We start from the raw sequence: 12,209 nt of genomic DNA, 5'->3' as shown, positions 1-12,209 counted from the left end.
GAACACACACACACACACACAGAATAATCCTGCTGCCTGGTCTGCTTGGGCTGTCTGGAAGCAGGCTGGCTTTGCTCAGCTTCCCCCCGCTGCCAAGAGCTCAGTTCTGTCCACTGCAAACCACTTGTCAGCAGGAATTCTGATGCTGACACAGCACAGAGCTGTTTAAGAAGCCCTCTCAGCTTCTGTACTGCCTCCAGACTGACCTCAGATTCCAGTGCATCGGTAACGCCTGAAAAAACCCTCTGACCCAGGCTGGGAATGGAGGCCAGTGACACATTAATGGGATGCTGGGTCCCATGAAGTGTGACATGTGGACAGCTGGACCTGCTCAACTGAGGTAATCCTGGTCTGCTGCAGGTATCAGAAGAAGTCTGGGAACTAGGGAGGGGCCACTCAGATCTCCTTGTTCAGGCTGGCAGAGGATACTCATCTTGGCTTCAAGAGCAGCCGGATATCATGGTTCTGCGCAGATGAGCTGTTCTCCTGTCTGTCCCTGCACTAAGCTGTGAGCTCCTGCAGAGCAGGGATCTTGGCCCATGCATCTCTGTGCCTCTAGGCTTTGCTCTGTGTTAGGCCCAGAGCAGGCTTCCACCATGCTCACCCCCCAGGAGCTGATGGCTTCGAAGGAGGAGGGGGCGCGACAAGAAACGGCTGTGTGCATTCCTGAAGGACAGGGCCACCCCACTGAGCCCTCACAGGCGGCAGGTGTGTGCCAACAGCATATGGGACGTGTGGCACTCAGGGGTCAAGGCTGACAACTTGAGCGCAGGCAAGAATAGCAACAGAGGCACGTCATGATGCACGCACGCTGGTTCGCCAGGCCAGTCTGGCTCCTGGTTTGTTTACTCAAGCATCTTGCCTCCCACTGAACGATCTGGCACTTTGGAGCTTACAGCATACTCTCTCCACCCATTCAGAAGGTCACTAAAGCAGTGCCACTGCCATTTTCTACACATGTCAGAAGCACCTGGGATGGCAGTGCTGGAGATCTGGTTGCTAGTTCTGGGCCTGGCTGGCCTGGGAAACAGGCCTGAGGCAGGATCTCTGGCTCCAGTATGAGGGCCTCCCTGCAGGCCAGCCATGCCCCTGGACCCTTCCTGCCATGTTTCCAGATCTGCAAGGTGTCCAGGGGAGGAGAGGCCAGCGAACAACAGAGCCTCAGGAACCAGAGTGTGGGCAACCTCAGCCTGGGAATGCTCAGTGTTGGAAAAAGAAAGGGGCTTCCGCTTCACCTGACTCAGGGATATCTGGGGGGTAAGGTATGGCTAGAGGGCTCCTATGTACAGGAAAGGCTGAAGTCCCATTGCAAAGGTTTACGACATTTGATGATGTTGAGGGAGTAAAGCAATACACAAGATCATACACATAATATCATATCATCTCAACTACATTTGAAATAAACATAGAAAAACGTCTGAAAGAAAATATATCAAAGTGTCGACTGGTTATTTTGGATGCTGGCATTAAAGAAAATGACTATTTTCTCCTTTGAATGTCCTTGTTCTTTAGAGGGGTATGTATTCTGCATCTGGCATTTTATAGTCAGGAAAAACGTTATTAAGGAAAATAAAAATAAAAAGGAGAAAGCCTGGTACTGGCCTCTGACCATGTCTAGGAAGTGTGAGGCTGGGTATGAGCCTACAAGGTCTCGGTCCTTCTATTACTGCTGCGTCCCCAGGCCCAGAGCCCCAGAAGACAAGGTCCCCCTCACCTGCAGCAACTCCAGATCGGATGAATCCTCCTGCCCGGGGACCAGTTCCGTTAACATCTCAGACATTACTTTTGTGTTCCCTCGGACAATGTCCAGTTCGCTCCTCAGTCTGGCAATCTGTTGGGGCCGGGAAGAGGAAAGCAGGAAGTAGAGGTGAGTCACCTGTACCTGGCTGGTGACAGTCATATTCAGTGTGACAAGTAGGTCACACTTCTGAATGAGTGCAGCAGAAGCTGCCTAGTCTCACTCTGGTCTGAGAGACTACCCCAGAGTGCCTGGTTACCCAAGTTTGCCACTAGGAACTTTGCCCATGACTGAGGCAGCGCTGGGTAAAGAAAGCATGCTGGGTCCAGATAGACTGAGCTGGTCTGCGGTCTCCACGTGCCCACACAGGCCGTGGAGCAGGGAATTACCCTCTCAGGCTGTCTCTGCTCCCCCGGGTGAAAGGTGGAGTGCATGACCCCAAGGTCCCTTCAGCACTGGGATCCTTGTTGAGGAGCCTAATAGTTACAGGTTCTGGCTCCTTGCAGTTTATACTTGAAATACGATGTTCTTCTGAGGGGCTGGCCAGTGTTAATTGCATTTTTCTGGTGTGGCAAGAGTGAGGGAGAGGGACTGAGAGAAGACCACAGGGGAGGCCCACTGCTTACCTAGCTCCCTACCAAGGGGTAATATGACCCCTTGCAAGCTACCAACCCACTCATCCAACAGAGCTCCCCAAAGCCTGGGCATCTCTCCTGCAGCAGGAACACCATAAGGATGGACCTTAAGCTCTCTGAGCCTGTTTCCTCACCTGTGAAAAGGAAATAATAGTACCCACATTTTGCAGGGTTGCTGTAACTATTGTGAAAATGCCCACAGTGTCAGCATACACATACCAATACTGCTAGAATGTGCAGACAGTTATCACTCCTTTTTTTAAATAAAAAAAAATCTTTATTGATTTCAGAGAGAGGAAGGGAGAGGGAGAGATAGAAACATCAATGATGAGAGAGTCATTGATTGGCTGCCTCCTGCACGCCCCCGACCAGGGATCGAGCCGGCAACCCGGGCATGTGCCCTGACTGAATCGAACCCTGACCGCCTGGATCCTAGGCTGACGCTCAACTGCTGAGCCACGCCCAGCCGGGCTCTGCTATCACTTTTAACTGCACTTGACCCCTGTGCCTGGAGAAGCCTTCTCTGACCCTCCCCCACCTTTTCCTGCAGGCCCCTCCCTGTCCTGTGCCCAGACCCTGGGGATAGGGCCTCTGCTGCACTGAGGTCTGTACCTCAGCACAGGGACAGGGACAGGAGCCCTCGATGAATGTTTACTGGGTGGACAGATGGGAGGAATGGTCAGCCAGGGTGACAGGCAAGGTCCTGACAGGCTCCCTTCTGCCTCTGGCTCTGCCTGAGGGGTAGACGGCCCATGTCTTGGTTGACAAGAGGTTTCTGGCCAGGGAGGCCCAAGACTGCGACAGGAACCATGTGGGCTCTGAAGCCCTGGGGTCCTCTAGGCCAGGCTGGTCTCCTATGGGTCTCTGCTTTCATTCCCCGTCCCCCAGGCAATTCTCATGCCCTCTCATCCATTCAAAACCCCTCTTGACTGTTCTGGCTGCTGGGAGGGCTCCTCCCCAGTTCCCGCACACTGACTACGGGTCAGCAAAAGGCCTCAGGGGCCATTCAACTTCAAACATGTTTGCCTTCCCTCTGAGAAGAAGGGGGCTACAGTTCTGCCCATGGAGGCAGAGCCTGGAGCCAGAGACCTTCTTTCCCAGGGCTCCCCTTTTGAGGCCAGGTCCTGGTCATCATAGGTAATGAAAAAGGGCAGAGTTCAGCAAGGTGAGGCCGCAGTTAATGTAAATGCCACGTTTGAGCTGTGAGTGTCAATGATCTCTCCTCAGCAGTGCACACAGAACTTGGGTAGGTATAGCCTTCAATGGCCCCTCAGGCCCGTGATTGCCCCGTAGGGTAAGAGGGAAGGATTACTGCCCCATTCCATGGACAGGAGACTGAGGCTAAGTGACGAGCTGAAGCCCAGGCCTGTCCGCCTCCTAGCTCACAGCTTCTTCTTCCCGTCACACTCCCTCCTGGGAGCCAGCACAGCTGAGACATGAGGGCCCTGGACAACATTTCCGCTGAGCAGACTGAGTTGTCTAACCCTCTTTTTTTTTTTTTTAAACATATCTTTATTGATTTAAGAGAGAGGAAAGGAGAGGGAAAGAGATAGAAGCATCGATGATGACGGAGTCATTGATCAAGCCCTCAACTGGGCATGTGCCCTGACTGGGAATCGAACCCCAATCGCCTGGATCCTAGGTTGACGCTCAACCGCTGAGCCACGCCCGGCCGGGCCTGACCCTCTTTTTAAATGAGGTTCCATAATAATGACATTGTCACAGATATTAAATGAAGATTTAAAAAATATAAACATTGGATGGGTTCAAGTCTGACCAATTCTCAAATTTTAACTAATGGAAATTCTAGAGAGTCACCTAAAGACCAGTCTCCACATCTCACCTGAAAAAACAGTTTGGGGTTAAGAAGCTCTTAACTTCTCAGGAAATCTTTCAGGGAGGCAGGCAGTGCTTGGGGTGAAGGAGGAAGAGCACTTCCTAAAGGCCTTCACAGGCAGGTGCGTGCTGGCTGGGTCACTGCCTCTGACAGCCAACTCTTTCCACAGGACAAATCTAAACTCTGCATGACATACAGGCTGCTCACAATTCCACTCCATTCCTATGCTTTGGCCTCACCGTCTGCCAGTGTCCCCCCCACTGTCACTTTGCACCTGCACCAATAGTCCAAACCAGGCCCGCTGTGCCCTGGAGCACTTGGGTACAGCTCCCACCACAGCGTGACTACCATCCTCACTGTCTTTGTACCTGTCTCCCCCACTCGACTATGAATCCTCGGGAGAGGGGCTGGGCCCTTCCCTCTGTGTGTCACTAACCCCCAGCACCATGCCTGGTCTAGGTGGTCTCTGTGTTCATCTCCTGGAAGGGTAAACGGGGACAGCTGGCTGGCTTGCCTATGTCCTAGAAGTATGCAAGTACCTGTTCTGAGCTGGCTGTGATGGGGCCAGTCACATTCAGAGCCGGGGCCTGTGGAGTGGAGAAGGGAGCAGGAGGTGGCGAAGAATAGGAGCCGACACTTGTCCTCTGCTGCAACTGGGACCTGGGCGTGGTGGCAGCTGGATCCACCTCAGGAACACTCTGGCACAGCAACAACAAAGTCCTCTGTTCACTTGGGCTGCCTGTGCAGCTGGACCTGGCACCTACCCCACCCAGGGCAGTACTTCCCACCACAGCACCTGCGAGGAGGTGGGGGCCTAACTATCACAGCTCAAGAAGGTCCCTTGATCCCAGTGTTTCCATCTGAGATGGGGGCTCCCAAGGGCTCCTCCTGCCACTTACCTTCAACAAGCGGCAGCGAGAGCCCTCTGAGAGCTCTACTTGCGGTTCCATTATTAGGACCACCTAGGGATCCTTATTTGGTACCAGAAGATTACGTTTTGGCTTTAACAAGTAGACTAATATAAATAGTAATTATGCAATTTACTGAATGGTCTTCGTAATTACAGGAACAGCAACATAGCTCTGTGTCATTGTTAGAAGAATAAAACAGGTTATGTGCACGCCACAAAGCATAGTGGTTTGGAGGGATCAAAGGAAAACACCATTTTAAAAAGTACAGTTCTTTGTGCTTTCCCTTTGGGCATCTCTGATAACCTCTTGGACATGAACCTTGTTCCCACGGCAGACCTGCAAGGGCATGCTGTCCTTGCCCCATCTCAGAGATGGGCTAAGAGGCCAATAAGGCAGAGTGTTCTGAGACAGGTGCCTGTACCAGACCCTGGCACTGATTCCCAGCGCAGAGGTGCGCACTGACTGCCCTGGGGAAGGATGAATTGCTTCGCCTGCATGCTTTTAACTCTGAAAAAAGAGCTGCCCCATGTTGTAAGAGCTTCAGCGGGAGGCCTCTAAGTGGGTCTTCCATGGGCTTTGCATCCCAAGGGTGTCTAGGCTGATGCTGAATGCTCATAGCTCATAATAAATTTTAGGTCCATTTGACAATGGATCCATTTAGAGCCATCTGATTAACTTGTACAGATGGAGAAGCCAAAAGCTGCTCTCTGCCCCCTGTTCAGTGGTGCACACTCTGTATTGCTGACACCAAGGTGCTCTGGTGCTCTCAAGGTGGGTGCTGGCCCCACACCAGATTCCTGAGGCCTCTGAAAAGCAGGTGCTAATGACCCTCACAGAACAGCTTCCCCAAGCAGCTATTTCCATGAGAACATCTGGAATGATCCCTCTATCGTGTTCTTCCACAGTCAGGAAGAAAACTGGGGAGACGCTGCAGCCACTTAATCACCAGGCAGCCAGCTGTCTCACTCTGCACTCCCTTGTTATTGAAGAGCAATGCCCTCGAGCTTCAGGAAAGCGTGATGACAAACTGAATAATCCAACAGAGCAGCAGCGGGCGGTGGCAGTGGCTCGTGTGTTCTGCAATAGGTCTTTCTAGAAAATGCCAGCTGGAAGCTTACCCGTTGTGGTGTGTGTATTGGAGACAGAGCGTCCAAATCTGCCATAGGAAACTCAACCCCTTTCCTCTTTAGCTCCTCATATATATGCACGACGCCGGTGAGGTCAGGGCTGCTCCGGAAGGCATCCGCCCATGCCTGGGGGAGAAAGCAGGCCTGTTAGGAAGGTCTTTCCAAGGGCTGTCACAGTGCCTGAAACCCAAAGCGGCCCAGCTGCTCTCTCAGTGGCCAATGCTCTCCTGCACCCAAATGCAAACTGCCCTGGCCAAACCTATTCTGCTCCTCTCCTCTTGCCAGCGCAGCTACAAAGCAGGTGGCAAAATCTTGGTTTTTTTATGGTGCTGTTGAGCATGAACAAAAACACAAAACTTAATCCAGCATACATAGTATTTCCTTGGAGAAGAGACAGAGAAATAACACCCAAGCTTCATGGTGCATCCTAAAATGCAGACATTTCCTTAATTGCAAGGAAATCCATTCCTGGTGCTATTTAGCTGAAGGGTGTGAAGAGGCTACAGCCAGGCGGCCAGGCTGCCGCGGGCCAGGAGCACTGAGGGCTGAGACCATGCTCATCGACCTGCACTCTGCTCCGCAGCGCTCTCATCCGTGAGGCAGCACCATAGAAAAATTGAGCAGAAAGGAGAAAGTGAGTGGTGTGTGGCTGAAAAAAGGCTAACTCTCTCTAGGTTTCCTCAGCAGATGAGAGAAGCCTGAAGCGGAGACTGCCTCGCCCAGCCCATCCTCTGACAGGTGAGACAACTGGGGATGGGGCGGGGGAGCCCCATGCTGCCCATTATCACGCACATGTGCCCACATTGAAAAATCCACAGGTTGCCCGGCCGGGCGTGGCTCAGCGGTTGAGCGTTGACCTAGGATCCAGGCGATCAGGGTTCGATTCCCGGTCAGGGCACATGCCCCGGTTGTGGGCTTAATCAATGACTCTCTCATCACTGATGTTTCTCTCTCTCTCCCTCTCCTTTCCTCTCTCTGAAATCAATAAAGATATATGAAAAAAAAAAAAAAAATCCACAGGAAAGCATGAGCACTAGTTTCCCTTACATGAAAACACAACACAGAGAAGGAAGAACACATATTTAAACAGATTGCCACTTAATACCGATTCATGAAACTCTTAAAAATTAAAACAAAACAAAACACAGTTCTGTTCTTTGGAAGTTACAGAATACAATAATAATAATAATAATAATAATAATAATAATAAAATATGCCCATACAGCTCCCCCCAAATGGGGCCCAGCTCTTCAGAGTCACCTAGCATTTTATAAACCCCCAAAGGAAGGCACAGCCTCTGGGGCACAGGGTTCTGTTGCTAGTTCTGCTGCTGTTTCCAGCATTTAACTGCCTTCCTGGCTCCAGTAGTGTGTTCCAACCAATCCTGAGGAAGCCACAGAAACTCTAACCAGCAGACCCACTTGAAGTTAAAAGGTCAGCTTTCAAAAAGTCTTGTTAATTACAAGTGACGCATCTCACTTAATACAAACATGCTGTCAGCCTGGCTTCCTTGATCGACTTATTTAATTTGCACACTCAGGGGTTTAACCCCTGCATCAGGACCACCCCTCTTGGATTGGCGGACACTTCTCTCTGAGCAGGGCTGAAGGTGCCTGCCGACGCCTGTCTGGAACATGTGCTGGGGAGCAGCAATAGCGAAGGTCTGCCCCTGGGGAGTGCCCCTGAGCCTCATCTTCACCAGCTGCTTTGGCCTCAGCCACCTGATTCAAACTCCAGCAGAGTCTTGTGCCTCTAGCTTCTAATGCACTAGCATCTGAGTTTAGGGCCTCAACTTGAGTGCCTAAGGCTGGTTTCACAGCCTACTGTGGAGGCTGGGGAGAAGGCAGCATGGCAGTTTTTCCTGGTGCTGCTTTAGGCCTCTATTTCTATGGGAGGACTAACGGCTCAGGGAGCCCCTTTTAACTTACCTTGCTCTCCATCCCAGCTAAATATGAGACGAGAAGGATGGAGATTAAAGAACCATCACTCCTCTCCAGTCAGTCGATAACTCTTGGGGCATCTGCCCAAACAGCGAGTCAACAGGCCCCCTTCCATGGTACCAAGAAGGGAGGGGAAAGACATCCCAAGTTGGCCAATCAGCTGCTCCTCCTCCCAGGAGTTTGGCCTTGGGCCTGGGGATTGCTGAGCTGCTCTCTGGGAGGTGAACTGTCCTCTGTGGGTGTAGGCCCTGGGGCAGCATGTGAGCCCTGACCTGTGTGCGCGAGGTGCGGCTGGTGTGCTGAGAGGTGAGACATACAAGTGAAGATCTGGAGGGTTTTTATGATCCCGTCTGTCCATTCCCCAGGCCTCATCATACCCCAGGGTTCTAGGCAGCCTTGCCTTTTTGTGACAAATTTTCCTCTTTGCCTAGGCAAGCTGGAGTTGGCACTTGCTGTTTGCAACCAAGCAGTCTTGGCTAATCCTCACCCTTCCCACCTGCTGCCACCGCAACCCTGCAGGGACCCTGAGCAGTTTAGGTGAGGTGGCTGCTAGCAACAGCCTTCTCTACTGAACAAGATGTGGATGTCAGCAGGGGAATGGGGCAGGCAGGGCTCCTTTAAAGGAACGGCCACCTGTGGAAACACAAAAGTGGGAGAAATCCAGAGATGCTCTGTGGCCTCTAGCTTCTTGCTGGGACAATGCCCAAATACCTGTGCTCCTGTGTCGTTCCCCACTAGGTCATGCCTTTGAAGGCACACACTGAGTCTTGCCCCTGTGGAGAAGGCAGTTGGTCCTCACATGTTAAGTTAGACTGAATTCCATCCTCACGGTTACTAAGTATCCTTATTGTCCTCCTTCAGGGAACAGAGGGAGGTGGCCGCTTAGGCTGTCAACAGATTGAGGTGACAGTGATAAAGCAGGAGCCCCTCTAGACAGCCACCCAGAGAATGGAGAATCTGTCCTGGGCGGGTGGAAAACCTCAGGAAGTCTGGTTTGCTCTGGGTCCCCAAACTAAAGCCAGGGAACCACAGAGGTTGTGCAGGCAGGCTGCCCTATGAGAAAGCACAGCGACACAGCAGTGTTGGCACCCTCCAAGGGTCCCTGGCTGGTTAACGACCGAGTGGCCACCTCACGGCTCTTTGTAGTTCTTCCTTTTCCTGCCTGTGTGCCTACAGTGAAAGACCAGAGGAAGGTCTAATGAGGGGAAAAAAGAAATTTATGCTTTTGTCTCCTTTGTTCCTTTGGATTATATGCCAAACTTCAGGCTAAAACTTCATACAAACAAGAGCCATATCCTATTCATTTCTGTATTCCTCAAGTTTTGACAAAGTTTTAAACCATCAAATTTCAGATCAATAAACAATTACTGATTTAAACTATAGGTTCTGTTCTTTGGACAATAGGAAGCTTCTAACTCTCCTATCTTCTGCTTCTGCCCCTGAACCAAACTTCTGTTCCCAGTGGCAGGGTCCTTGGAGAGCTGCCTGTCCACACAGAAATCCAGCCCAAGTCCTGGCCACCGGTTCTCTGACACCTTCCAAGAACACAACGCCTCCAGCTCCTCCTTCCTCCACCCCACCCTCATCAGCTCACTTTCATCAGTGGAAAGAAAACATTCAGTGCAAAGAGAGTACAGTCAAATTTTGGTTCTTGAACGTCTCCCATCTTGAACAATTTAGTTCTCAACCAAGTTGTTCATGGAAAAAAATGTTGTGGTTGTTGAACAAAACTTCGGTTCTCCATCCAACAACCCTTTCATGCTGATTGATATCTATCTGATCAGTCACATGCCTCTGAGGTGACAAACAAGAGAATTCTTGAGTATGAATCAGTTTACTGCTAAACCTCGTCTTGTTAACATCTCAGGAAATTGTGCTGTGAATATCTTCGTGTTTTTTGCCGATTATTATTAAATATGTCCAGTAAGTCACCATGGGTCCTAACAAGGTTAGTGATAAGGAAGTGAAAAGGAAAGTTGTGAGAACAACAATAGAGCTTAAAAAAGAAATAACTGCAAAGTATGATAGAGGTGTTTGGTGTTTGATCATACGCCACGGAGTACGCCGTGGTGAAATCGACGATTAGGACGATTTTAAAACATAAAGAGGCATCAACATGCTGATGTTGCTAAGGGCGTGACAGTGCTCACGAAACAAGGATCAAGGCAACTGAAGAGGTGGGAAAACTGTTGCTGGTTTGGATAAACGAAAAGCAGTTAGCTGGTGACAGCATTTTGGAGGCAGTGATGTGTGAAAAAGAGAAGATGCCGCATGCTGACCTCCTGAGAGACACCCCTGGGAGGAGTGCTCAAAGTGGTCCATTTAAGGCTAGTAGGGGATGGTTGGATAAATTTAAGAAAAGAAGTGGCATTCATAGTGTAGTGAGGCGTGGGGAGGCTGTCAGTTCTAACAAAGTAGCCGCTGGTAATTTTGTGACAGAATTTCAAGAATATGAAGAGGCTGAGGGATTTGTTCCCCAACAAATGTTCAATGTGATGAGACCTCTTCTGGAGGAAAATGCCAAAGGGGACCTACATCACACAGGAAAAGTCAGTGCCGGGACATGAGCCAATGAGGGACGGGCTGGCGTTACTGCTGCGTGGGGATGTGAGTGGGGGCTTTAGGTTGCAGCCTCTACTGGTCTACCATTCTGAAAACCCACGTTTCCAGAAAAACAATGTCATGAAAACAAGTTGATTGTGATGTGGAGGCTAACAGCAAAGTTCGGATAACCTGGCAGGTTTTTACTGAGTGGATCCATGAAGTGTTTACCCCGAGTGTGAAGAAATACCTCTGGGAAAAGCAATTGCCACTCAGGGCACTTCTTATCATGGGCAAGGCTCCCGCCCCTCCTCTAGGGGTGGAGGAGCACAGCTCCATCCCTGTGAGGTTCCTGCCACCTAACACCACTCCTCTCATCCAGCCCATGGACCAGCAGGTCATTCCTAACTTTAAGGAACTCTACACAAAGCACTGTTTCACAGATGTTTTGAAGTGACCTCTAAAATTACTTTAATCCTCAGGGGGTTCTGGAAGGAACATCTTAATATCCTCACTTCCTTGAGGCTCATAGACAGAGCATGGGGGGAAGTGTCTTTCAGGACCATGCAATCAGCCTGGAAGAAACTGTGGCCTGATCCTGTTGCTGAAAGAGACTTTGAAGGCTCTGAGGATGACCCTGTGTCTTCTCTGGAGGATGTTGTGTCCCTGGGAAAGTCCCTGGGCTTGGAGGTGGATGGTGACTGTGTGGAGGGGTTGGTGGGGGACCACAGCACTGAGCTGACCACCGAGGAACTCCAGGGCCTGCAGAGGGCGCAGCAGCAGACGGCAGCAGAGGAGCTCTCCTCAGAGGAGAGGGGCAGGGAGGATGCTCCTGCTTCACTGATCAAGGGAGTGCTTGGGAAATGGGGAGGAATGCAAAGTTTTTTTGAGAAATAACTGTATCACCCTGACAAAGAAGCAGCAAATGTGCTATAAACTTGTTCAATGACAATACAGTTTCACTTCAGGCAAGTGTTAAAACGCAGGGAAAACAAACACCATGGGATAGGTTTTTAGTGAGGCAGAGGCCCAGGCAGCCAGAAGCAAGTTCTAGTGGAGCAAAGAGACGAAAGAACCCCATCCCTCCTCCCCTCCTCTCCATATTGTCATCAAGAGCTCTCAGCATTAAAGGTAAGCTCTAGGGTGTACGTAAAATTTTCATTTTTAACTGTATGTTTAATTTCCTTTTTGTTAAATTTTCATTCACATTTCATGTCTTTTTCGTTTTTAAAGGGTTTATAGATTAAACAGTACATTAGACATGTACTGTATATAAGAAAGGTTAAAACGGAATCATTTGGGGGTCTGGAACAGGTCAATTCAATTTACAGTATTTCTAATGGGAAAAATGATTCCATTTTTGAACAAATTGCTTCTTGAACAGCCTTCCAGAACAAATTAAGTTTGAGAACCAAGATTCCACTATATTTGCAGACTCTATTGCTGAAGCAAGGTGGGGGCAGGGGGAGAAAAGCAGGAG

General features: G+C 50.2%; 1 protein-coding gene across 3 annotated transcripts in view; it reads right to left on the bottom strand.

Moving 5' to 3' along the window:
• Positions 1-12,209, bottom strand: part of TOM1L2 (target of myb1 like 2 membrane trafficking protein) — a 122,300-nt gene that overhangs the window by 25,954 nt on the left and 84,137 nt on the right. For all 3 annotated transcript variants that reach the window (XM_081162923.1, XM_081162924.1, XM_081162925.1), the window contains exons 5-7: positions 6,240-6,374; positions 4,750-4,908; positions 1,715-1,831 (exon numbers count right to left, since the gene is read on the bottom strand). In XM_081162923.1, coding sequence (XP_081019049.1) covers positions 1,715-1,831; positions 4,750-4,908; positions 6,240-6,374 — 411 coding nt within the window. The remainder of the gene's footprint in view (positions 1-1,714; positions 1,832-4,749; positions 4,909-6,239; positions 6,375-12,209) is intronic.

Source organism: Miniopterus schreibersii (genome assembly GCF_964146895.1).
Source record: "Miniopterus schreibersii genome assembly, chromosome: 16".
Taxonomy (NCBI): domain Eukaryota; kingdom Metazoa; phylum Chordata; class Mammalia; order Chiroptera; family Miniopteridae; genus Miniopterus; species Miniopterus schreibersii.
The sequence above is the reverse complement of the archived record's forward strand: the minus strand, read 5'-3'. Positions and strand labels throughout refer to the sequence as shown.